The following is a 27,999-nucleotide window of genomic DNA, read 5'->3' as shown; positions in this document are numbered from 1 at the left end:
TATAGATTGAAATAAAAGGACTCACATGTTTGCCATGTGTGGTTCTTCTATAAAAGAGCTCCCTCTCATCATTTGGACACTAGCATTCTTATACTTTCAAGACAATACACGAAACGCAAAATGAAGGTTGCAGTAATTCTTTGCGCTATCATCAGCCAGTGTCTGGCGGCTACGACGATTGAAACGCTGGTGGCAGACCCAAAAATGTCGACGTTGGTTAGCTTAGTGACAAAAGCCGGACTTGTTGATGCAATAAACGGGGGTAAGTCTTCTTTTTAAGTTGTTCATTCTAAATTAGCTATTTAATGCTGCCGAGATGAATTATGTTTATTTATAGAATTTTGTTTGCAGGTTTTACTGCCATTTATTTTTCTTATTTCTTATGATGAAGTAATTTATATAACTTTCGTTTTGTTTCCTTTTTCCTTTGCTTTTTAGAAAAAGTTGCAATCACAGTATTTTTTTCCTTCTTAACACGTCGTAAATCTACGATAAAACATTTTAGTAAAAGGGATAACAGTAATCCTTAAGAAAGATATCACACATGTCCATGTTGTATTTCAGGTGATTTTACGATCTTTGCTCCAAACAACGACGCTTTCTCAGATCTGCCGTCTGCAACATTGACTGCACTCGGAAATGACGTCACAGCTCTTGCTAATGTACTGAAATACCACGTTGTACAAGGAAAAGTTCCGAGCTCTGCTGCATCCAATGAACTTCAGTTGACAACACTTAATGGCGACAAAGTCAGATTTAACATCTATGATCATAACAACGTAAGTCATGTTTTCATGCTTTAATTTTCCTGAACATTGAAATTTTCTAAATTATTTGGACAATATTTCAAAATAAGTATATCAAGATATATAACATTTTCAACAACTAGCCAGTGCTTCCTTCATTTCAAGCGGCCTCCAGCTTTTATTTTCTGTCTGTACTGTATAAGTAATTATCTTTTTAAAAAATGCATCATATCAATGTTAAGCCTACCTCAAATTTGCGATAGTGAGCTATATATAACGTGCCAGTGACGTTCGATTCTAAAAATATCAGGAAACGAATCGTCCGCTTTACTTACTTAAATATAGAGAGCCGATGTATATTATGGTCGGCAAATTTCATTTTTCACTTTATCTATTTAATTCGACAATTTTATGTAACAATTTATCCAAAACTTTCATATATAACCTTTAGAAAAGCTGAAGGTCGCTTTAAGAACTGAAACTATATGTATATATGGAAAGAAAACACAAGCCATACATTTCAATATACATGTATAATACTTTTCGTAACGATTCACATAGCAAAAGCCGTAGTAAAAACCAGATTTAATGGTCAACAAAAGACAGCAAATCTCTCTTTTATGATGTTGGGACAAATAAATACTGATTCAACAGATATGTGAGTATTATAGATTGATATTCATATTAAAGAAATGCATATGATTTCAATTTTCAGGCTGTCACCGTTCAAGGATCTCAAGTCATTGCTCTTGATAAGGTTGCATCAAATGGAATCATTCATGTTCTAAATAAAGTAATGATGCCACCAGAGGGTGACATTGTTGATATCGTAGCTAAAACAGCTGATGTTAGCACACTTTTGAGTCTGGTACAGCAAGCTGGCATTGCTAATGCCCTGAAAGGTAAGACAAAACTAAATATGTTTCTGAAATTAAGACAAACCCATCTAGAATAATTACGTTGCTAAAGATTTATTAATGTTTCAAGGCCCTAAAAATATGGATAATAAAATAATTTAGGAGAATAGATAATTTTAGAGGAAATAAATTGGAACATTTTCTAAGAATTAAAAATATTTGTAAATGCTTTTTCCTGTTTGAACAACTATTCTTTCATTTTTCCCCCATTACGAAAATTAACATGTAAAGGGGAATATTTTTTAGAGACAGGCTTATTTAAAGACAAATTCAAAAAAATGAATTCTACCCGATGTTTCACACCCTCCGCTCCTATGGTAGCAAAAACGATATTTGTATTTAATGAAATTGATTTAAGCTGATCCGGGATATCAGTTTTTGGTTTTTTTCAGGTGTGCTTTAACCCTATTTTCTCAACTAATTTTGCTTTTGCACGCTTACAAAACTCGTGTCTCTAAACTTACCCCCTGATAAAAAAATTTTAAGGGGAGACTTTAAAATGAAAATATAAAAATTGATTGACGAAAATTCCCTTATTCCGTAATCCATTTATTTGCATAATAAGAAGACCAAGTAGAACACAGACAGTATTTACACAGATTTTAAAACGTATCTTGCTTGATAAATCTCGGTTATGTTTAGTCAATATGTGTTTAATACAATGCTAATTGCTGAACTTGATTATGTTCTGGATATATAAAACTGGCAAAATACAATGTCTAAATCATATTGGAATGAATGGCGTTTTGAATTAAAGAACCAAGAATTCTTTAAGATAGGAGATGGGTGTGCTTGTTTATATGGTCTTACGGCGCACAGACACAGAAAAGGTCATATGGACGCCGAAACAGGAAAGATAACTTTGACTAACTTCGGGTGTTACCGATTTATACGGCAGTTATCATGGAACCTTCAATGTGACACTTACGTGCCATTCCATGAAAAGCGGCGTATGGTAAAAACTTTAAAACAATGCCAGGGGTCAAAACCACCTCACAACCAGCTCTTCGAATCCATTTAGTCGACTCATATGATCACGTAGGGGCAAACGATGGCTGCAATGCAATCCATAAAAGGCAACAAGGGAAAGTGGGTGTGGTTTATTATCAAGAATCTGATGCCTTTTATATCCGTGCGTAACATTAAGATTTGTTTATTGGTACAGAAGTGTTAGAGTATCACGTGGTACCACACACCGAATATTCAGCTGGACTGTTCAACAGAGAATACCTGAGAACAATTGATAGAAACAATGACAGATTGAGCATTCACTTTGATGGAGGTTAGTTTTTGTATGTCTTATGCAAAGTCAAATATTAAACGAGCATATCTCTATAAAACTTTTGAAAATATTTCTGAACATGTTACACAGCAGAGGACATGATATTGTGATTTAAGAATAAATGAGATAAAAGAATAAGTAAATTAAACATGCTTTGAAAGACTGACGTGTTGTCTTACAAAACAATATTGTCAAAATATTTCAGTCACGAAAACATATGTAATAATAACAACCTTTGATAAATGATGAAGAAAAAAATCTGACTATCATTAATTAACGTTCGTTCTATGAATTATTCTTGCAGCTGGAGTCCGAATCAACACTAACTCCCATGTGACCAAGGCTGATATCGGAACAACCAATGGCGTCATTCACCTCATCGATCATGTGCTTATTCCAGCCAGATACTACCTCACGCTGGCCATTGGCCGAAAATAAATGAAAATACTCAAAGACTCTTTTAAAAAAATATATATTTATTTTTTATACTGTTTGGAAAAGATGGTGTAGATAGATGAATGTTTGTTTTATATGAAGTTTTGTTACATAAATAAATGACAAAAATAATAATGAAGTGTTTATCGTATGTTCAATGCAAATCATTAAGTCAGTATACATATATTTGTATCATAAAATTTGGATACAAAAAGGGGGCGAGTCAAAGCTATATGAATATGATATATATAATAAGTTCAACGCACTATCAGTTCTAAAATTTTATTTTACTGTATTTAACATCAATGACTGAGTTTTATCAACAATCAAGGAAACTTTCTTCATGAACATTTACCATTTAAAAGCTCAACAGAAAAAATGACAAATTGTCATGAAAGGCATATACATGTTGTAATATACGAGTACATCTAATCTTACATCCCAACAATAACATGCTGATTTATATACTACCATTTTTCTTTATAACAACTTTAAACTTTAATAAAAAAACCCGCCTTTTGGCACAACATGCAGATACTGCAATACAGCACTACCTAACTTTAAGGATAAACTGACGAGAAAAGAGCTTTCTGTTATTTGAGCTGGAATTCGACCAAGATGACCATCAAAACGAAAAACGCCAATATAACTGTGCTGCGCTTTTAATACAGTTAGTAAATTCAGTTTTATATTTATCTTTAAGCACCATAAGCTAATTAATTACATCTCTTTGATAGACAATTTGATAAATCCAAGTTTCTTCACATGTCAGCAGTATAGAAATATGGCGTTTGTCATAGTCTTTGTCCTTTTTGTAGAATACATTTGGTTATATTTTCCACAGGTTGCCTTTTATTCAAAAGTATACAAGTATCTATTTTACTTCCTCTTTACTAAAATTACATGATATACAAGTGTATCAGAGACACAATTAAATGAATATCATTCATTGGCGATATTAGCTTGCTTCGCTACACATCCTATTAAATTTCAAATCAAGGTTAAGATGTTAGACGGTTCAAACATTTTTATTAAAATCAATGTGACAAAATAGAAAAAAAGACAACATAATTTCATTTTAGATTTGTACATAGTACATCATCACTACAATATAAAATCACAAACTGTAAAAATGTCAAGTTGATATTCAACAAATAATATAGAAGTTGATTTGAAGTACTGAATTTCATTTATAGATGGAGAGTGAGCAACAATAGTTAAAGAAAAATTTAATGTCACTTCTAAAAACAATTTGGTGGAGTTAAAACATATTTGATACAAGAAATCATTTAAATTTTGAGTATAAAGTTGTAACAAAATTGAACTGATAGTACCAACAATAGTGTACTGATTTGAGTAGATTATTTTTAAATATTTAGCTAGATTCAGAAGTATATTATAATGTGACAAGGACAAGTTATAACTTCAAACATGCAATGGCAAGCTAATTTTGTTAATTTCAACTTCAATCGTAATTATTACCTTTAATGTAATTGGTTTATACAGATTTTATTCTAGTTTGACTGTGTTGGAAGCCACACTTTCGAATCAACCAGTACGGAGCAATGAGTGTAAAGTTTCTTGCTCAAGGAAACAATGACTTGCCACTGACGGGGTTTGAATCATTAGATAACTAGTCCGACGGTTTAACCACTCTGCCATGCCGTCACTATAATGTAATTCAGTACCGAGAAAGTTTTTTTCACTCATAGACACTAATATATTATACATATGTTCATGGAAATATGTCATCTTATTCGAATGGTAATTATCTCTTTGAAGTACACTGGTCTACAATAGAAGATCTGTACTACCATACAAAATAATGTTGATATTATTTAGTATTCTATGTGAAAACCAACCAAAACAAATATTATGTATGGATGTTGTTGGTATTTTTTGGATACATAATACGACAGATAAATATATAAATATATAGGAGATAATAAAGTGTTTTAAAAAATATTAATACTTCTCATAAACATATTGATACTTCATCAATTCAGATCTCCATTAATATTCTGTTTTCCAAATATCTTACATAAGAGACTAAATGCTTTAATCATGTTAGTTATGAGAACCCTACTCTTATTTTAGTAGGACAAAATTATTGCAAAATTAGAAGAATGACATGACTAACAGTGAATGACATTTTTGTCATCTATAATGATATATTTCTATTGTTTTAATCAATATTTGAAATATTTTGAAATATTTTAAAAGATATGCCATAATTGAAGATCAATCCGCTTTTAATCACAATTTTTATCAGTCATATGATAGACATAAGAAATGCATATTATATCTCAAAAATGAATAATATTTTCTCCTTTAGGTAGCACTCAACACTAAATTTCAAGTTTCTGCCGTCAATGTCCTACAAGCAATATGTCTGATAAATCTGATCCCAAACTACACAACCTGGAAAAAGAAAACACATTTTGTTAAGAACATATATGTCATAACATTGCAAATCTGTAATGAAATCATCCCATGTGAAACTGTCAGGCAGTTAAAAAAATCCAATTCATTCCGTAAAAGCGAAAAATCAATAGTGGTCCGAGACCCAAAACAACATATTTCGTCCCTCTCGCGAAAAATACCTGCAAATATACGGGCTACAGAAACTATGTCACTGCTTTAGCAACTCCCTATACATGGAAAATATCACAAAGAAATAGGTGCTTGGCCTTGTAGATTTTTTGCTATTGCTGAAAGTTTGTACCCCCCTGTAAAATTACTTGTTTTCACCGAGCATGCTGTTTAAAAGCAATGTTTACAAACAATGACGGCCTTGACATCTATAATTATCAGCATGTGATTTCTAACCATGTTTTCGAATTTGCCAATAATCATATTACATGTCACAAAAACAAATTTCACGCTGAAAATGCATTTTGAAGACAACCAGTCATTTAAATCCACAATAGTCACTATATCCATGAAATCCTCCCTGGCCATTCGAATTTAGTGTGGTGTGCTGCCTTTAGAAGGAGTTCTGTGTTATCATGGATAGATAAGATTTTGATAGTACTTTGTTTCATTTGTAAAAAAGAAAAAAAAACACACACACACAATAATTTTATATGCATGTTGTTGGTTTTTGTCAGATATCTGATTCATACACTGTATTATCTGCTATGTAAACATACATTGGGTCACCGCATATATGACTTTAAGCGCTCATGACTTTAAAGTTATTTTTCGTTATATCTTTCAATTTTATAATACGAGTAATAAACATATACAATGTTCCAGGCAGATATTTGCTAATTCGGAAGATACATATTTTTTCAATGTAGCTATTGTACATTTTAAGATATGCTTGCAGAATTTTTTGACACAGTGGTACCGCAAACGTGTATTTTTAACGAAATCTTACCATACAGAAAAATTCTACAAACATAAAGGAAAAAGTACAACACTTGTATTGGAAAAATTATGTAGCATTAGAGTGACAACTAATTTTACATAAGCGCTTCTTTCTTCAGGTAAAAACAACTAATATAATCTTAAACCATTATTTAAATTATATAAACTTCATGTCTGCCTTCTCAAAAGAAGTAAAAAAATATTCAATTTTAGGCAAAATGTGCCTTTAAACATTGAACATAATACATCGCTATGACAATAGATAAAAACAATTTCACACGTCATTTGGCCATGATTTCGCAAAACATACAACAAAATTATAAATCAGATAAAGAAAAAATACTTTTAAAGTGTATTCAAGTAGGCTATGTAATAGAAAGAGCATCGAAACACGAGGCTATCTGATTTGTACGAGGGGGGCATAGCCCCCGAGTATTAATCAGATTGCAGAGTGTTTTGATGTTCTTTCTCTTTGTATCATAGTCAAACATAAAATCACGCTCCCTGTTATCGCTAGATAACTTGGAGAGCGGGTAACTAATACCTGCACCCCAGTTAACGCACTGTACATGTATATCTATACGATTTAACTCAGACACATTTTCAACAGAAAAGTCCCCAAACTATGATACAATACAAATTTATTAGACTGTTTGTAATTTAAACTTGATGTGCCTTGCTAATTTTACCAATAAAGATATTAAAATAGAACAAAAAAAGGGAATCCCTAAAGAACGTCCAGAACGAAAATTTATGATTATTCCGTATATAAGGAATATAAAACAAGAGTTCCGCATGCGATGTCAGCGCAACTACTATCAAGAACCAATTATTATAGATATGATTATAATAATTATAAGTAAAAAAGGTGCATAGCTTGTAAAAGTACATGTATTACTTTCAGTAAAATGTCCTTCGATTAACACTGTGACATGACACATTGTTGAAGTGTTGTAAGCTGTAATAGTTTTAAAAATTATCCTAGTAATAAGCAATTTTGGCAAAGGTTAAAAGATGGGATAACTCCAAAAATATAGCTTTCAGAATAATGTCCCTTTTTCAAATCGAAATAGCCATCTATTTGTTCTTGGTATCGACACGTTTTAATTCATTCTTCTGACTATATTATTACTATCATAAATACTAACTCATCGTATTCTCGTTTCGACTCGTTGTTTAAATTATGCACACTTTCAAACATTCAGGCTTACATAAGTGGAACTCTTTAAAAGTTATATAAAAGAGAAAAGAAAATAGTGACATAAATGAAACCTCGTTCGAAAAATAAAATAACCCATGTTGAATATCAACGCGCTATCACTCAAAACATAATCAACATTTATTAAAGCCCCACATTGTCTTATCAATTCTAGTATAGCAAAATAGAATGTTTATACAGATGCTATCAATAAATAAATGCAAAACAAGAATGTTTAATTTTAAAAGTCGAAATCGATAACACATGGAAAGTAGATATTTTTATTTCCATCAAATTGATTACAAAAAAGAAACAAACAAAAAAAAGCAATAAAACAGCAATAAAAATCGGAAAAAAGAGAAACAAAAGTTCATTTTTAAATTTAAAATGATGTGTGTTCCCTCTGTAATTAAGTTGCTTTTCAAGTTTTTCCTCTTCGTGAGTAATTATCGTTCGTTTTTGGATAACTGTGGTCCCTTTGTTTCTACAATGACATTTTATTATCACAAACAAACAAAATTCAACTTTATATTCTTCATGTACACAACATAATATAAGAAATTTAAGCAGCAGTAGCTTATTCAAACTAAGGGCCTTTAACCACCGGTCTTTTAAATTTATCAGTACAATAATAAATGCGATGGTCAGACATTCCTACGTTGTGCAAATACAGCGCTTATATCACAGTCCGTTATCTAATTTTGACCATGTAAAGACTTAAAGATTCGGTACCAGTGTCCGAATAATAGATTCAAAAAACTTATACTTTGCTTGCACGTTTTACTTGCCTTTACTTTTTATTTTGATGATGAAGTAATTTATATCACTTTCGTTTTGTTTCTTTTTCCTTTTCTTTTTTTGAAATTTTGCAATCACAGTGTTTTTTTTTCCTTCTTAATATGTCGTAAATCTACGATAAAACATTTTATTAAAGGGATAACAATCATCATTAAGAAAGATATCACACATGTCCATGTTATATTTCAGGTGAATTTACAATCTTTGCTCCAAACAACGACGCTTTCTCAGCTCTGCCTTCTGCAACATTGACTGCACTCGGAAATGACGTCACAGCTCTTGCTAATGTACTGAAATACCACGTTGTCCAAGGAAAAGTTCCTAGCTCTGCTGCATCCAATGAACAACAATTGACAACACTTAACGGCGACAAAGTCAGATTCAACATCTATGATCATAACAACGTAAGTCATTTTTCATGCTTTAATTTTAATTTTCCTGAACATTGACATTTTCTAAATTATTTGGACAATATTTCAAAATGAGTATATAAAGATATATGACATTTTCAACAACTAGCCAGTGCTTCCTTTATTTAAAGCGGCCTCCAGCTTTTATTTTCTGTTTGGAAAACAATTTTGTGTTGTTTAAGTAATTTCATCTTTAAAAAATGCATCATATCAATGTTAAGCCTACCTCAAATTTGCGACAGAGAGCTATTTATAACGTGCCAGTGACGTTCGATTCTAAAAATATCAGGAAACGAATCGTCCGCTTTACTTACTTAAATATAGAGAGCCGATGTATATTATGGTCGGCAAATTTCATTTTTCACCTTATCTATTTAATTTGACAATTATATGTAACGATTTATCCAAAACTTACATATATAGCCTTTAGAAAAGCGGAAGACCGCTTTAAGAACTGAAACTAGTCAAAACACCGGACTTGTTATCAATACATTTCAATATACATGTTTAATACTTTTCGTAGACGATTCATATAACAAATGCCGTAATAAGAACCAGATTTCATGATCATCAAAAGAGAACAAATCTCTTTTATGTTTGTTGGACAAATAAATACTGATTCAACCAATATGTGAGTATTATAGATTGATATTTATATTCAAAAGACGTATATGATTTAAATTTTAGGCTGTAACCGTTCAAGGATCTCAGGTCATTGCTCTTGATAAGATTGCATCCAATGGAATCATTCATGTTCTAAATAAAGTAATGATGCCACCAGAGGGTGACATTGTTGATATCGTAGCTAAAACATCTGATGTTAGCACACTTTTGAGTTTGGTACAGCAAGCTGGCATTGCTAATGCCCTGAAAGGTAAGACAAAAAAAAAACTATCTGTAGACAAACTTGACTAAAATTGACGTGTATAGATGCTTATAATGTTTGCTAAGCATTAATGATACACTGATGTAAAAAATATGGAGAATAAGATAATTTCAAAGAGGAAAATAAATTGGAACATTTTCTAAAGAATTAGAAATATTTGTAAATGCTCTTTCCTGATTGAACAAGTATTCTTTCATATTTTCCACCATTACGATAAATAAAATGTCACCAAAGTAATATTTTTAGAGACAGGCTTATTTAAGACCAATCTCATAAAAATGATATTCTAGCTGATGCTACACTACCCTTCGCTCCGTAGGGTAGCGAAAACGATGATCTGATATTTAATGAAATTGATTTAAGCTGATCCTGATATCGTTTTCGTGTGATTATTTCAGGTGATGCTTTAACCGTATTTGCTCCAACTAATGATGCTTTTGCACGCTTACCCAGCTCCGTCGTCTCTAAACTTACCAACGATAAAAATCTTCTTACAGGTGAGACTTTAAAAATGATTAATATAAAATTGATTGATGAATTCCGTTATTGCCTGAAAATCAATATATTTACACTATAAGACTATGGTCTTACAGCACACAAACACAGAATAGGTCATATGACGCCGAAACAGGAAAGATAACTTTGGCTAACTTCGGGTGTTACCAACTTTAAAGCAACACCAGGGGTCAAAACCACCTCACAACCAGTTATTCGAACCCATTTAGTTGCCTCATATGATCACGTAGGGGCAAACCATGGCTGCAATATCCTTATGCTTAAACCATTAAAGGAAACAAGGGGAAGCAGGTGTGGTTTATCATGAAGAATCTCATGTCTTTTGTATCCTTGTGTAACATTAAGATTTGTTTATTGATACAGAGGTGTTAGAGTATCACGTGGTACCACACACCGAATATTCAGCTGGACTGTTCAACAGAGAATACCTGAGAACAATTGATAGAAACAATGACAGATTGAGCATTCACTTTGATGGAGGTTAGTTTTTGTATGTCTTACACAAAGTCAAATAATAAATGCTGCAAATCCCTATAAGTGTACGTAAAAGTACTTAATATTATTTTTTTGAACATATTTTAAAGCAAATGACATTATATTGTTATCTTACAAGTTTAAGAATAAGTAAAATAAAGGATATAGAAAGCAAGTAAATTATACATATCTCGAAAGACTGACATTTCAATTTAATATGTTGCTTTACCAAGCAATATTGTCAAAAGATTTCTGTTATGACAACATATCTACTAATCAGTACCTTTGATAAATTATCCAAAAAAAAATCTGACTATCATTAATTAACGTTCATTCTATGAATTATTCTTGCAGCTGGAGTCCGAATCAACACCAACTCCCACGTGACCAAGGCTGATATTGGAACAACCAATGGCGTCATTCACCTCATCGATCATGTGCTTATTCCAGCAAGATACTACCTCACGCTGGCCATTGGCCGAAAATAAATGGAAAATACTCAAAGACTTTTTTTTAAAAATGTTTTTTATTTTTTATACTGTTTGGAAAAGATGGTGTAGATAGATGAATGTTTGTTTTATATGAAGTTTTGTTACATACATAAATTACAAAAATAATAATGAAGTGTTTATCGTATGTTCAATGCAAATCAGTAAGTCAGTATACATATGTTTTGTATCATTAAAGTTTTGGATACAAAAAGGGGGCGAATCAAAGCTATATAAATATGATAATAAGTTCAACGCACTATCAGTTCTAAAATTTTATTTTACTGTATTTAACATCAATGACTGAGTTTTATCAACAATCAAGGAAACTTTCTTCATGAACATTTACCATTTAAAAGCTCAACAGAAAAAATGACAAATTGTCATGAAAGGCATATACATGTTGTAATATACGAGTACATCTATTATGACATCCCGACAGTAACATAACGCTGATTTTGTGTACTACTATTCTTCTTTATAACAACTTTAAACTGTAATGATAACCCCGCCTTTTTGGCATAACATACAGATACTGGAATACAGTACTACCTAACTTTAAGGATAAAAAATGACGAGAAAAAAGCTGTCTGTTATTTGAACTTGAATTTGACAAAGATGTCCATCAACATGAAAAACGCATATATATATATAACTTTGCTGCGCTTTTCATACAGTTAGTAATGTAAGCTAATTAATGACACCTCATTTGTAGAGGTCCCAGTCCATTAATTAATTAATCCAAGTCTCTTCACATGTAAGCAGTTTAGAAATTCGGCGTTTGAAATAGTCTTTGTTCATTTTTAAAATACATTTGGCTATATCTTCCTGTGATTGCCTTTTATTCAAAAGTATACATGACCGTATCTATTTTACTTCCTCTTTACTACAACTACATGATATACAAGTGTACAGAGACACACTTAAATGAATATCATTCGTTGGTGAATTAAGCTTACTTTACTACACACCCTATTAAATTTCAAACCAAGATTAAGATGTTAGCCGGTCAGCCGGAAACTGACATACACGAACTTGTGGCCTGATTCATTCCTTATTTAGCCAGTGCTTTCAGTGATTTGATCCAGGTTAAAGAGAAAACGAAATCGTTTTCTGTGTATTGTGTATGTGTGTGGTTTTTGATGCTTACAATACTCAAGGTCTTGTTTGTTGTATCAAAGGTATTACGGTGTGTTTTTTCTGAACGGGTGTCAGATAAACCAAAGTGACCTTTGAAATAGGAATCATCACACTAAAGTGACCTTTGAAATAGGAATCATCACACTGTCTTGATAAAAGAAGTTTTCTTAGCCTAGATATCTTGATATTTTAACCATAACAAAGTTAATACATAATATTTATTAATTACACGATCGCACTCTATTTGTAAAGTTCGTGTTTGTCAGTTTCCAACTCTGTACGTTTAGCCAAATTCATCATTGTAACGGAGTAAAAAAACATGATAACTACAATATAATGCTTTAAATGTATTTAAATTGCCTTTGAATCATTTTTTCTCACAAGAACACATGTGCACAACAAGAAATTTAACAAACAAACCCATAATTTGTTCTTAAATTTATGCCATGTTGGTATATTCCACTTTCTCACTCCGTTGCTGCCGATACACAAAACAAATCTCCGTTTCGCTTTTAGTCATCCCGAGACTCATCACGTGACCGTTGTTTATATTCAGATTTGCAAACTGAAAGGCGTTTAAACGCTTTTCCCACGAAATTGAAGAAAATATATATTTCAAACGAATTGTCAAGCCAAAGAACACATAACATTGTATCACTGATTTTGTTTAAATGTTCCTAAAACGCAGGTAACAACAAATTATCGATTCGTGAAAATTTACTTTTTTGTAACATTCGACCATGCCTCAGCGGAGCACCTTTAAGTACAATGTCGAATTGATAGTTTTCTTTTATACTCAGGAAAAATATAAACGATACAATCTTAATAGTGAATAACATGTCCAGATAGATTAAGGTATGGGACGTGGTCAGGAAGGTTTTCATACTCTGATTTCCATTCCGTTAGGAGCTTGTTAGATGATCCTTCCGTTTGTGAATAGTGTAAACCTTTTTCTCTCCAATTTGTTGTGAGTCCTGCGTTCTCTGTAATTGTTAATAAATAACATGCTATAATTTATGATTATTCTGTATATGTATTTAATATAAAACAAGAGTTCCGCATGCAATGTCAACGCTCGTCTGTAAAGGGCAACTACTATCAAAAACCAATTATTATAGATATGATTATAATAATTATACGTTAAAAAGATGCGTAGCTCGTAAAAGTAGATGTATTACTTTCAGGGTATTGTCCAATAATAACACTGTGACTTGACATGATAGTTTTAAGTTGTAAGCTGATATAGTTTTAAGATCATCCTTCTAATAAGTATTTTTGTCAAAAGTAAAAAGATGGGGTAACTCCAACAATATAGCTTTCAGAATAATGCCCCTTGTCTTTCAACTCGAAATAGAAAATCCATTCATTCTATTTATTTCAATCATTTCAATTTATTCTTCTCAATAAATGATGAATTATATTTGACTTTTTTATCAATTTGAACTTATACATAAATTTACATGTATTTTTCAAACCGTGGCAAAAAATCATTGAAAAGTAGCAAACTTCTGTTACATTTCCCCAGACTGCGTATAATTTTCTAGTATTAAAAAATAACACCTTTTTTGAAAACACAACCTTTCGGTAAATCAGGAAAGACGGGAGCCAAACAAACTGTTTTGCAAATGGCATGATATTTTCTTGTTTCTATATATGTTACCTACTCAATGGGTAATGATAACGAAAGCACTGGGTTGGTTCGACAGATTCTATTATATTTACATGGTAAATACGCTCTTGTAATGACATACATAAACAATAATACAGATCAATTGAAGTACAATACACAAATACATATAAGGCATTAAAGACAAACGTTTACCTGTAGATATATCAATAAATAACTACAAAAAGGATGATAATAGTTATTAAAGCATAAAGGGCTGTTTACATTTGTTTTCAAAAATATGGCGGATATCGATTACTCAATAGTGATTGGTTATTGATTTGTTATTGACAGAGAGGAGGTTAATCGAAATAAATACAGTAAAGAACGAAAGTATAAGGAGGTCTGACTACACTTACTATAAGCTACCACTACATTATAAACTATCTACTTTAGTTTGGTGTTCAAATTATACTATATTATAATGTAATTATGAATGTTTAATATTATTGTTATTAGTGTATGATTGATATTAATGTAGATACGTGTATATAATCATGTAGATTAGGTACTTTTATAAATAGTGTATGTTTAGTTACTGTGTGTATATGTCATTTAATTACGTGTATAATGCGTTTATCAAATAATTCAACCCTATGACAGATGCTTTTTTAATTATTTTTTTGTTGTTGAGATTTTCTCCCTGCAATCTCGCCATACTAAAAAGACATTGAGATTATAAGATTATATTTGTAAAAATCCCGGCAGTTTTTCCCTTGTGGTCATACTTTCGCATTGTAACATGGCCAGCGATTGGCTGAAAAAGTGCAGGGAAAACCGTATGATTCAATTGGACATGAGGTGATTGGGTATTTTTAAGTATAAAAACTAACTACATTGTTCTCTGTTTCATAAGTCTCTATGATAATTTTTGACTTGGATATTTGCATTTATGAAAAGTGCATGTAAGTCCTGTGATCAGCAGAAAATTTCAATGAAATGGAGGGTAATCCTCTTTGAAGTCATTTTGCAAAAAATTTGGTTGGTATCCCCTATATAACAGGGACATTTTTATGTGTCAGGCATTTCATTCTGCTAGAAAAATCACATCTTTAGCATAAAAACTAAATTTTAAGGTAGGATTAGGGACCATTTCTTATAATGTAAGTCTATGGGAAAATCAATGTGAGTGTCTGACCTTTGTGATCCGATATAATTGAATCAATAAACTTACCGGGAAAATTGCAATGCAAGGTATATTCATTATTTTTCCAGGCGTAGTAAATATGCCACATTGTCCACATTGTGTTAGCCTCTCCTTGACTGGAAAGAGTTTCATACCAATCCGATGCTATATTTCCAGGAACATAAGGCTTCAACGAAGATTTGTCCTGAGAATAAAACCAGTCCAAAAATTGCTTCCAGTTTTTTGTACTTGGTGAAAATCCCCATGAACCAAGGACAGGAAAAAGAAATACTGTATAATCTTTTGGTCCCCGTAACGTTGTAATATTGTGTTCTAAACTAAATGTTCTAGAGTAACCTTGCAACGAAAATCCATTTATATCCGAACGATTATCATATTTCCGATGAACCATTTTCAAATATTTCCAGAAATATTTTGAAACAGTTATGTCATCTTCAAGAAAAACAACAATTTCGTTGCTGTTTATATTCGGCTTCCAAGTGGTAAGCCATTGTCCTACGATACCTACATGATACTGATGTACATTGACCTCACAATCGCCATGTAGGTAATTTAAGTTAATTGCCGCTTGCAAAGTGATCTTATCAACGCTTCCATCTTCTGACCTGTCAATCCAAATCTCGAGTTTGATAATATCGGAGGCATATTCCGCTTCATTTAAAGAGTTTAGAAGTCGTTGAATAGACTTAGCTCTGTCATATACTAGTACAATGATACGTAGATCAAAACTTGTCCTATCAACATCATGTCTTTTGTCTCGAGTAAATTTAAATAATTTCCGTGCAGGATTTTTTAACAGTGTCAATTCCAAGAAAATAAATAAACACACACACAAAAATATTCTTAAACGCAATTTATTCATTATTTTAAAATTCACTATCAACACAGAGTTTTCGTTTAGTATTTATCAGGTATGCATTGAGACAAACTCATTTCTTATCTAACAATGAGGTGCATAAACTGCGTGCCGTGTTTAAATAATTCTACACTGAGGGCTATTTTGTATATGTAAACAATTTAAACAAATATTTTAAAATCATTTATTAATATAAGCCTTTACATTCAGGACGATATCTCCATTAATCTTACCCTTTGGATTGATAAAATTATAACAATCGTCGCTATTCACAATATTCTTTTAACATTGTTTCCTCTCAAAGACTGTTTAGATTTCGGCAATGTCCCGACGCAGTATGCTATATGTGGCAGGTTATAGGGCATACTGCCGCACCTTTAAATGCTTACTGCCGCAGTATGGCATGCTGCGTTGGAGGGGGTACGCAGTATGTCATATGATGTTTTAATGGCATACTGCAGCACTTCGTCGATATTTTAAAAATATCAAATAAAAGTGTTGTAAAAATGTTAAGAGTTCTAAGTTTTTTTTGCATAATAGAAAACCTCAGAAAGAATCCTTTATCAATATTTAGCGGAATAAAACGCCAAGCCAAACAGACCGACCAAACATTTTTTATGCTCCCCGAGAGCATATAGTCGCCGCTTTGTCCGTCCGTCCGAACTTGAAGCCAAAAACTATTGAAGCTACTATCTTAAAACTTCACAGATAGCTAGATCTCATTTTAGAGAGGTGCAGCGCTAAAGAGCCGTAACTATCTAACTAATTTTTGAGTTATTGCCCTTTGTAGTTTTTCATACTTTACTCTTAAACTACTAGAGATGTCAACTTTGAACTCAAGAGGTGGTCTCGGGAAACATCACTGGTTCTACCGGCTCTTGTTTCAAAAAGGTGAATTGTAAAACTTATCTTAAATACATTGAAAACGTTTTAGTGTAATTCTTAAAAAATAAAAAAATCAATTTACAATTGTCATTCGATTGTCTGTTTTAAAGATTAAGGGTTTTCCTAAACAATGTTTTACACATGCTTTGTTAACGACGCACTATGCCATACGATGTTTTTAAGTCGACTTTCCTCATATAGCATAGTGTGTTGTTGGTCCCGACGCAGTATGCTATATGCGGCAATATGCTATAAGCTCGTACCGCACCTTGTATGTTTTTCTAATAGTACTTACAATTTCATTGTCATTTTTTATTTAAGCTTCAGTCAGGGTTCTCTTTTTAAGCTCTATTACGAATTTAGCGTATTAGGGTGTCTAGAGACTGAAATAATGCTCCAGAGTGGAAGTAGGTGTCTTACCAGGAGATGAAATTTCGTCATGAAAGGTTTTCTCTACAGGCCCGTTCTATACAACTGTCCATGTTAAAAACTATTCGTGAAAAATAGGTATGTGAAGTTGGCTCGTACATTGTACATCGTAGTTCAGCTTGTAATCCGCCAATTACAAGCTTGTAGTTTGGTATTCAGCTTGTAGTTCAGTTTGTATATTGTACATAATTATTCAACTTGTAGTTCGCCAATTGCAAGCTTGTAAGTGGGTATTTAGCTTGTAGATCGGCTTGTACATTGTACATCGTAATTTAACTTGTAGTTCGCCAATTACAAGCTTGTATATCGGTATTCAGCATGTAGTTCACCCTAACTGCACCAGCATACACAATATTTGAATTACAAGCTTGTAGTTGGGTATTCATCTTGTAGTTCATCAGCATACGTTATATTTGAATTACAAGGTTGTAGTTGGGTATTCATCTTGTAGTTCGGACAAATACATAAGCAAACATGATATATAAATTACAAGCTAGTAGTTGGGTATTTATCTTGTAGTTCCGACAAATACATCAGCATACATTATATTTGAATAACAAGCTAGTAGTTGGGTATTTATCTTGTAGTTCGGACAAATACATCAGCATACATTTATTCGAATCACAAGCTAGTAGTTGGATATGCATCTTGTAGTTCAGACCAAATACAACAGTTTACACTATATTTGAATTACAAGCTAGTAGTAGGGTATTCATATTGTAGTTCAGACAAGTACATCAGTTATCATTATATTTAAATTACAAGCTAGTAGTTGGGTATTCATCTTGTAGTTCTGACCAAATACATCAGCATACACTATATTTGAATTACAAGATGTAATTGGATATTCATCTTGTAGTTCGGACAAATATATCAGCATACATTATATTTGAATTACAAGCTAATAGTTGGGTATTCAGCTTGTAGTTCGGACAAATACATAAGCATACATGATATTTAAATTACAAGCTAGTAGTTCGGTTTTCATCTTGTAGTTCGGGCCAAATACATCAGGATACGTTGTATTTGAATTACAAACTAGTAGTTGGGTATTTATGTAGTTCGGACCAAATACATCAGCACACGTTATAATTACATAATTAACCTTAAGAAAAGCTGAAGACCACTTTAAGAACTGAAACTTTTTGTATAAACGAAGGGTTCTCCAAAAATTCGTGGACTTTCCTTGTTGCGGAATAAAATGATAATAATCAGCAGATATTTAATTGGTCAGATGTCACTGGGTCATAAAAAGTTGTTAGAGTATGTTACCGCAACTTGTGACCCCCTTTGGTGCGATATTTGCGTGTTATGCACTAATTTCGCGTGAAACGCAGGGGTCTGAGAGAGAACAGCCGATTTATGACACTTCATTTGATGCGGGTCGGACTAACTTTGAATAGGCATAACTTTTTTAATAATCAAGCAATTTACATGCGGTTTAAAGCACATGAAAGGGGATTCATTTACGGAGGGAACCGTGTCAGGGATTTTTATTAGCTTAATCAGTGACTTAATTATCTTTAATTACGTAATATGTATGGTGAAAAAAGTCGCATAAAATGTTTGACGTATCATCACTTTTTTCTCCCCTGAACCGTCATGATCACATTGTTTTGTTTTTAGTGCTTCGGTGCTTTGATTTTTCTCAGATGTCGGATGGACACGCTAGAATTTTTAACATATCACCTTTTAACAGGAGACGATGCTCTATTTTGTACGATTCGTGATAGATATTATCTAGTAAATTAACTTTCAGAACCTTTTGACTCAGTTCCTTCAAAAAACATTGATCAACTATTTTAAAGAAATAAACTTGTGTTCTAAGATAATATAACATTCTATGTAACATGTTCACTTACCATTTTTAGGTCTGATATGTTAATAATTATATTTTTCGTGCGGTATGACAAGTAATGTGTCAAAAGGGGAAACATTATCTTCTTTATACTGATGTTCCTTTTTGCATTGCATCATATTTAGCCAGAGAGGGGCGTCCGTGGCCGATTGGTAAAGGTCGTTGATTTTAAATGGCTTGCCCGTCACCGCTGTGTGTTCGAATGCCCACAGGGACTTAGGTTTCATTCATGTGTGAAAGCTATCCAGCTAGCTTACGGACCTCCACAAGTAAAGCCAAAAACCAATATGGCATATACTTAGTTGGTACGACTTTAAATCCACCAAAATTTGGAACCCAACCCAAAAAAGAATGTGTCAATGTAACGTTGAGCCCAAACAAACAAACAAACAAACAAACAAACAGACAATCATACAGCTACACCAGGTAAAACCCTGGCATCGAGGAGCAGCATCAAGATCAGGATCAAAATTCAAAACTTAAATATTCGCTATCGTTCATTTTTATATATTAAATATTCAATATCAGCTTGATAAGTTAAAGTGGACCTAAGGGAGCATGTTTATAAAATAATAGAAAAATCAATTTTTATTTTTCATAAAACAATGAATACATATTCAGGATAATTTGATCCTCAGAATTTGTCTTAGTAATCTGTAAAATAATCATTGAAGATAGTGATAAACTTTCAGAGACTAGACATCGATGCATTCATGAAATGTGAATTATCAGGCAAAAAAAAATATATGCCATTAAAGCAGCACGCCTCCAGATTCATGCTAATTTTCATGAAAATTTTGAAATGTGTTTAAAAGTGTTATTTAGTGAAATAACCAAAAGGAAGCAATTAACACATTATCAATGGCATTTTCAACCCACGTAAATTACTAAAAAGAGGACAAAATATACAAAAAAAGCCCTTACTGCGTTAGTAACGCAGTAGAAGTATAGATATAGATACTGAAAAATCATTAATTGCACATAACATGTAAATCATTATTTGAATCTTGAATATTTTTTATTTCTTTTTAAAAATGTTTTTACCAGAATAGTGTCCGAAATTTGGACCAATATACCCGTTAATACTTTTATACTTAAAATTTAAATTGTTTATTTTAATAAATTATAAAAAATTTTTTTATTTTTTTAAACGTTTACACTTTTTTCTTCAAAAGGGTGTTTACGACTATTTATAAAAATTTTAAAGAAAAATTTCTTTTAAAAAAAACCAAAGGAACATCCTTACATGGATTTTAACCGCACGTATTTCGGGGAAAAAACTTATTAATAAAGAAAGGGCCAACTTTTTTCCATTAGTATGAAAATTTACGATATTTTTAACTTTGTTTATTTCATTATTTATATTTGAGAATATTTAAATCTTTTTAAAAATTTTGTTTTTACCAAAATTAAAAACAAATAAATATTTGGATGACACCTTTGAGCCTTTCCTTTTTAAAAAAAATTTTTGGTGTTTACACTTTTTTCCAAACCGGAAGTCTCTCTTGTGATAAATGTACATCGTCTCATTCATTTTATCACAAGTAGCATTGTTTTACGACTATATGCGTTTATGGTAATGTGTTATCGAAAAAAGGGTAGTGTCGATTTATACAAACCCTTGATTTGTCAACTGTTTTATCATAATATGAATATCGACAAACCAAATTGGGTAAATACATGAACCAATAGTATTCCTGTATTATGGAATAGCATTTATTATGGAAAAAAAAACATCATAATATTCACCAAAATCAACTTGATTTTTTTTGTTAGAAGATTACATCGGTCACAGCTGCGGAATCCAAATCGTTTCCTCTAAAATGATCAAGTACCTGAATGGGAGTTTGTAGACAAGACATAACAAATTTACAATGGAATGTTTTAGACCAAATACGCCGGCCCAACTGATTACACCACGCGAGACCAAGGCCATTTTTAAGGTAAAATACTTCACGTTCAAAGTATCAAACACAGCACTATGTTTAAATTGACCGACCGGAATATTTAGCTCGAAGGTAGCTGTTTACGGCGGTATCGAGGCTCTTAACAGTTACCCGAGAGCTAGATGTGCCGTGTAGAGGTTGTAAAAAATCGCCCCGTACATTTAACCAGATATGTTATATTTCCGATCCCTAAAGATAATTCAGCACAACATTATTGTTGTTTGTGGCATTTTTAGTTTTAACTGTTTCGCATTTTCTAGTTGGGTGGTTCCAATATTCCTTCTGGAATAATGTTGAATCACCCTTAGGATATGTTGCCTGCTTTTTAACTTTGTCTTTTGGCGTCTTATCTGTGATATGCAGGGTTCATAACCTCTGATCCACTTTCAAAATTCAATTTTTGTTTAGTGCTGCACCTTGTTTTCTCATCGTTTAGGGCACACGCTTTCTATTACTTGGGCACCATACGCCGCTTTTCATGTAATGGCACGGAAGTGTCATATTGAAGGTTGCATGATAACCGTCGTATGACCACATCTGCGGATGTTTCTAAATTCAAAATTTAACCATTTCATGTTTAAATGTTGAATTCTGCTTAAGGCGGTGCTAGGGGGCGTGGACGGTAGTTTGCGCTTGACAGTACCGTCCATGAACAGGCTCAATCAAACCGAGCCTGCAACATTTTCAATTTTGCCGTGTTGGGCTTTCATTAGGGATTCATATTTTCTCTATTTTGTCTTACATGGGGTTGTTAGGTTTTTCTAGCACCGGTGTAAACGGTAGATAATCCTGTCTGATGTGCAAGAAAAATATATCTCTTTATTTTCTTCCAAGGTACATGACAATACCACATACTATATCCTGATACTCCACTATAACATAACAAACTTTCGGTACTGTAGCATTTTATCCAAAGGTGAATAGTATTTTTGTTTCAATTTATCTAAAATGCCCATTATGCCTCAGAGATGTTTTTTATTTTCATTTCTCAAAACCTTTTAATTTGGTGTACCTTTATAATTTCCAAAAAGTTATTCATTTGCCAATTTCCTAAACCTTCTTTTTTATCTGTTGCTTTTTTGCAATATGTACAGTTGTAGTTATGGAAGTCAAAATACTATTTAGTTTACATTTTGCTAAATTTTTGACAAATTATTTCACATTTATCGCTACTTTTTCCTGGTAACAAGCATTTAACATTCTCTAAAACCATTATTTAAACATTATATGTGCAAATATCATTAGATTGTAGTTATACGTTTAGGGATTTTGTTAAAATGCTATTGCTTGTAAATTTTGTTCTTTTTTGTTTCTATACATTCAATCTTTTTGGATACTAGTAATAAATAAGATTACTTTTCACCAAATTATTGAAGGCTTGAGGTCATGGGTAAGCCCTTTTTTCAAATAGAGCAGAAAGATACACAACCTAATCTTTTTCTTACCTATATCTAAATAACTTGTATATCAAAACTAGACAAATTAAAGAATTTAGGACATTAAGCGTCAAATTTAGTTCCCCCAAGGTCGTTTTATTTATATTCAAACAATGAAGACGTTAGTAGATATCAAAACTACTGACTCATCGTATTCTCGTTTTGACTCGTTGCTTAAATTCTGCACACTTTCAAACATTCAGGCTTACATAAATGGAACTATTTTAACAGTTATATAAAAGAAGAAGAAAAATAGTTACATAAATGAAAACTCACACGAAAAATAAAACAACCCTTGTTGAGTATCAACGCACTATCACTCAAAACATAATCAACATTTCTTAAAGCCCCACATTGTCTTGTCAATTCTAGTATAGCAAAATAGAATGTTTATACAGATGCTATCAATAAATAAATGCAAAACAAGAATGTTTAATTTCAATAGATGAAATCGATAATACATGGAAAGTACATATTTTCATCTATCTAATTGATTACAAAAAAGAAACAAACAAAAAAGCAATAAAAACCCCAATAAAAAACGGAAAAAACTAGAAACAAAGGTTCATTTCTTAATTTAAAATGATGTGTGTTCCCTCTGTAATTAAGCTGCCTTTCAAGCTTATCCTATTCGTAAGTAATTTTCGTTCGTTTTTTGATAACGGTGATCCCTTCGTTTCTACAATAACATTTTATTATCACAAACAAACAAAAATCAACTTTATTTTCTTCATGTACACAACATAATATAAGAAATTTATGCAGCAGTAACTTATTCAAACTATAGGCCTTAAACCACGGGTCTTTTTAATTTATCAGTACAATAAAAAACGCGATGGTCAGACATTCCTACGTTGTGCAAATGCAGCGCTTATATCACATTCCGTTATCTAAATTTGACCATGTAAAGACTTAAAGATTCGGTACCAGTGTCCGAAAATGACCGTCAGTGAAACGTGAGAGATCGTTGATAAACGTGATTTTATAGTTTGTAATGAAGAGACTCACATGTTTGCCATGTGTGGTTCTTCTATAAAAGAGCTCCCTCTCATCATTTGGACACTAGCATTCTTATACTGTACTTACAAGACAATACACGAAACGCAAAATGAAGGTTGCAGTAATTCTTTGCGCTATCATCAGCCAGTGCCTGGCGGCTACGACAATTGAAACGCTGGTGGCAGACCCAAAAATGTCGACGTTGGTTAGCTTAGTGACAAAAGCCGGACTTGTTGATGCAATAAACGGGGGTAAGTCTTCTTTTTTCGTTATTTTATTTTGAATTAGCTCTTGAAAGCTACCGAGATGAATTGTGATAATTTATAGATTCAAAAAATTTTCGCTTGCACGTTTTACTTGCCTTTACTTTTTATTTTGATGATGAAGTAATTTATATAACTTTCGTTTTGTTTCCTTTTTCCTTTGCTTTTCTTTTGAAATTTTGCAATCACAGTGTTTTTTTCCTTCTATCTAAGATAAAACATTTTAGTAAAAGGGATAACAATCATCATTACGAAAGAAATCACACATGTCTATGTTATATTTCAGGTGAATTTACAATCTTTGCACCAAACAACGACGCTTTCTCAGCTCTGCCTGCTGCAACATTGACTGCACTCGGAAATGACGTCACAGCTCTTGCTGATGTACTGAAATACCACGTTGTCCAAGGAAAAGTTCCGAGCTCTGCTGCATCTAATGAACTACAATTGACAACACTTAACGGCGACAAAGTCAGATTTAACATTTATGATCATAACAACGTAAGTCATTTTTTCATGCTTTAATTTTAATTTTCCTGAACATTTAAATTTTCTAAATTATTTGGACAATATTTCAAAATGCGTATATAAAGATATATGACATTTTCAACAACTAGCCAGGGCTTCCTTTATTTAAAGCGGCCTCCAGATTTTATTTTCTGTTTGGAAAAAAAATTTGTGTTGTTTAAGTAATTTTATCTTTTTAAAAAAATGCATCATATCAATGTTAAGCCTACCTCAAATTTGCGACAGGGAGCTATTTATAACGTGCCAGTGACGTTCGATTCTAAAAATATCAGGAAACGAATCGTCCGCTTTACTTACTTAAATATAGAGAGCCGATGTATATTATGGTCGGCAAATTTCATTTTTCACCTTATCTATTTAATTCGACAATTATATGTAACGATTTATCAAAAACTTACATATATAACCTTTAGAAATGCGGAATGCCGCTTTAGGAACTGAAACTAGACGTATATATGGAAAGAAAACACGGACTTGTTATCAATACATTTAAATATACATGTTTAATACTTTTCGTAGACGATTCACATAACAAATGCCGTAATAAGAACCAGATTTCATGATCATCAAAAGAGAACAAATCTCTTTTATGTTGGTTGGACAAATAAATACTGATTCAACCAATATGTGGTATTATAGATTGATATTTGTATTCAAAAAAACGTATATGATTTCATTTTTAGGCTGTAACCGTTCAAGGATCTCAGGTCATTGCTCTTGATAAGATTGCATCCAATGGAATCATTCATGTTCTAAATAAAGTAATGATGCCACCAGAGGGTGACATTGTTGATATCGTAGCTAAAACATCTGATGTTAGCACACTTTTGAGTTTGGTACAGCAAGCTGGCATTGCTAATGCCCTGAAAGGTAAGACAAAAATAAAACTATCTGTTTCTGAAATTAGACAAATTGACTAAAATTGACGTGTATAGATGCTTATAATGTATGCTAAGCATTCATGATACACTGATGTAAAAATATGGAGAATAAGATAATTTCAAAGAGGAAATTAAATTGGAACATTTTCTAAAGAATTATAAATATTTGTAAATGCTCTTTCCTGATTGAAAAACTATTCTTTCATATTTTCCACCATTACGATAAATAATATGTCACCGAAAGGAATATTTTTAGAGACAGGCTTATTTAAGACCAATCTCATAAAAATGATATTCTAGCTGATGCTACACTACCCTTCGCTCCGAAGGGTAGCGCAAACGATGATCTGATATTTAATGAAATGGATTTAAGCTGATCCTGATATCGTTTTCATGTGATTAATTTCAGGTGATGCTTTAACCGTATTTGCTCCAACTAATGATGCTTTTGCACGCTTACCCAGCTCCGTCGTCTCTAAACTTACCAACGATAAAAATCTTCTTACAGGTGAGACTTTAAAAATGATTAATATAAAATTGATTGATGAATTCCGTTATTGCCTGAAGATCAATATATTTACACTATAAGACGACCAAGTCGAACGCAGACAGTATATGCGATTTTCTCTATTTTGGATTTCACTGGGGTCTCCCATTTTCTAGATTTTAAAACGTATCTTGCTTGGTCAATCTCGGTTACGTTTAGTCTATAGGTTTTTAATAAAATGCTAATTGCTGAACTTGATAATGTTCTGGATATATAAAACTGACAGAATGCAATGTCTAGATCGTATTTGAAATGTGTGGCGTTTGGAATTAAAGAACCAAAAATCCTTAAGACAGGGGGCGGGTGTGCTTGTTTTTATGGTCTTACAGCGCACAAACACAGAATAGGTCATATGACGCCGAAACAGGAAAGATAACTTTGACTAACTTCGGGTGTTACCAACTTTAAAGCAACACCAGGGGTCAACACCACCTCACCACCAGTTATTCGAACCCATTTAGTTGCCTCATATGATCACGTAGGGGCAAACCATGGCTGCAATATCCTTATGCCTAAACCATTAAAGGAAACAAGGGGAAGCGGGTGTGGTTTATCATGAAGAATCGTATGTCTTTTGTATCCTTGTGTAACATAAAGATTTGTTTATTGATACAGAGGTGTTAGAGTATCACGTGGTACCACACACCGAATATTCAGCTGGACTGTTCAACAGAGAATACCTGAGAACTATTGATAGACACAATGACAGATTGAGCATTCACTTTGATGGAGGTTAGTTTTTGTATGTCTTACACAAAGTCAAATAAAATGCTGCAAATCCCTATAAGTGTACGTAAAAGTACCTAATATTATTTTTGAACATATTTTAAAGCAAATGACATTATATTGTTATCTTACAAATTTAAGAATAAGTAAAATAAAGGATATAGAAAGCAAGTAAATTATACATATCTCGAAAGACTGACATTTCAATTTCAATATGTTGCTTTACCAAGCAATATTGTCAGAGGATTTCCGTTATGACAACATATCTACTGATAACAACCTTTGATAAATTATCAAGAAAAGTATCTGACTATCATTAATTAACGTTCATTCTATGAATTATTCTTGCAGCTGGAGTCCGAATCAACACCAACTCCCACGTGACCAAGGCTGATATCGGAACAACCAATGGCGTCATTCACCTCATCGATCATGTGCTTATTCCAGCCAGATACTACCTCACGCTGGCCATTGGCCGAAAATAAATGGAAATACTCAAAGACTTTTTTTTAAAAATGTATTTATTTTTTATACTGTTTGGAAAAGATGGTGTAGATAGATGAATGTTTGTTTTATATGAAGTTTTGTTACATACATAAATTACAAAAATAATAATGAAGTGTTTATCGTATGTTCAATGCAAATCATTAAGTCAGTATACATATGTTTGTATCATAAAGTTTGGATACAAAAAGGGGGCGAATCAAAGCTATATAAATATGATAATAAGTTCAACGCACTATCAGTTCTAAAATTTTATTTTACTGTATTTAACATCAATGACTGAGTTTTATCAACAATTAAGGAAACTTTCTTCATGAACATTTACCATTTAAAAGCTCAACAGAATAATGACAAAGTGTCATGAAAGGAATATACATGTTCTCATATATACGAGTACATCTATTCTGACATCCCGACAGTAACATAACGCTGATTTTGTTTACTACTATTCTTCTTTATAACAACTTTAAACTTTAATTAAAAGAAACCCGCCTTTTTGGCACATCATGCAGGCACTACCTAACTTTAAGGATAAAAAATGGCGAGAAAAGAGCTGTTCTGTCATTTGAGCTTGAATTTTCCAAGATGTCCATGAACATGAAAAACGCATATATAACTGTGCTGCGCTTTTAAATTTCAAACCAAGACGTTAAATTCTATTAAATC

At 32.3% G+C, this 27,999-nt stretch overlaps 1 protein-coding gene across 1 annotated transcript; it reads left to right on the top strand.

Moving 5' to 3' along the window:
• Nucleotides 1-5: 5 nt before the first annotated feature.
• On the top strand, nucleotides 6-27,981 carry LOC132750913 (transforming growth factor-beta-induced protein ig-h3-like). Its single transcript, XM_060740984.1, has 13 exons — nucleotides 6-262; nucleotides 8,938-9,152; nucleotides 9,846-10,032; nucleotides 10,443-10,541; nucleotides 10,924-11,040; nucleotides 11,389-11,511; nucleotides 22,826-22,839; nucleotides 23,952-24,135; nucleotides 24,434-24,648; nucleotides 25,359-25,545; nucleotides 25,966-26,064; nucleotides 26,719-26,835; nucleotides 27,181-27,981. The coding sequence occupies exons 1-13, from the start codon at nucleotides 121-123 to the stop codon at nucleotides 27,312-27,314; spliced, it is 1,833 nt and encodes a 610-aa protein (XP_060596967.1). The 5' UTR covers nucleotides 6-120; the 3' UTR covers nucleotides 27,315-27,981.
• The last annotated feature ends 18 nt before the right edge of the window (nucleotides 27,982-27,999 follow it).

Source organism: Ruditapes philippinarum, unplaced genomic scaffold, assembly GCF_026571515.1.
Source record: "Ruditapes philippinarum isolate M1 unplaced genomic scaffold, ASM2657151v2 ctg795_1_1_1_1, whole genome shotgun sequence".
NCBI classification, from domain to species: domain Eukaryota; kingdom Metazoa; phylum Mollusca; class Bivalvia; order Venerida; family Veneridae; genus Ruditapes; species Ruditapes philippinarum.
This window is presented reverse-complemented; position numbering and strand designations above follow the sequence as displayed.

Bases quoted from the DNA above. Each gene is read 5' to 3' on its own strand.
- LOC132750913 (XM_060740984.1), top strand. From the start codon at position 121: ATGAAGGTTGCAGTAATTCTTTGCGCTATCATCAGCCAGTGTCTGGCG. The intron at 11,041-11,388 runs GTTAGTTTTTGT...TTATTCTTGCAG, and splicing joins GAGCATTCACTTTGATGGAG to CTGGAGTCCGAATCAACACC. The intron at 24,136-24,433 runs GTAAGTCTTCTT...GTTATATTTCAG, and splicing joins TGTTGATGCAATAAACGGGG to GTGAATTTACAATCTTTGCA.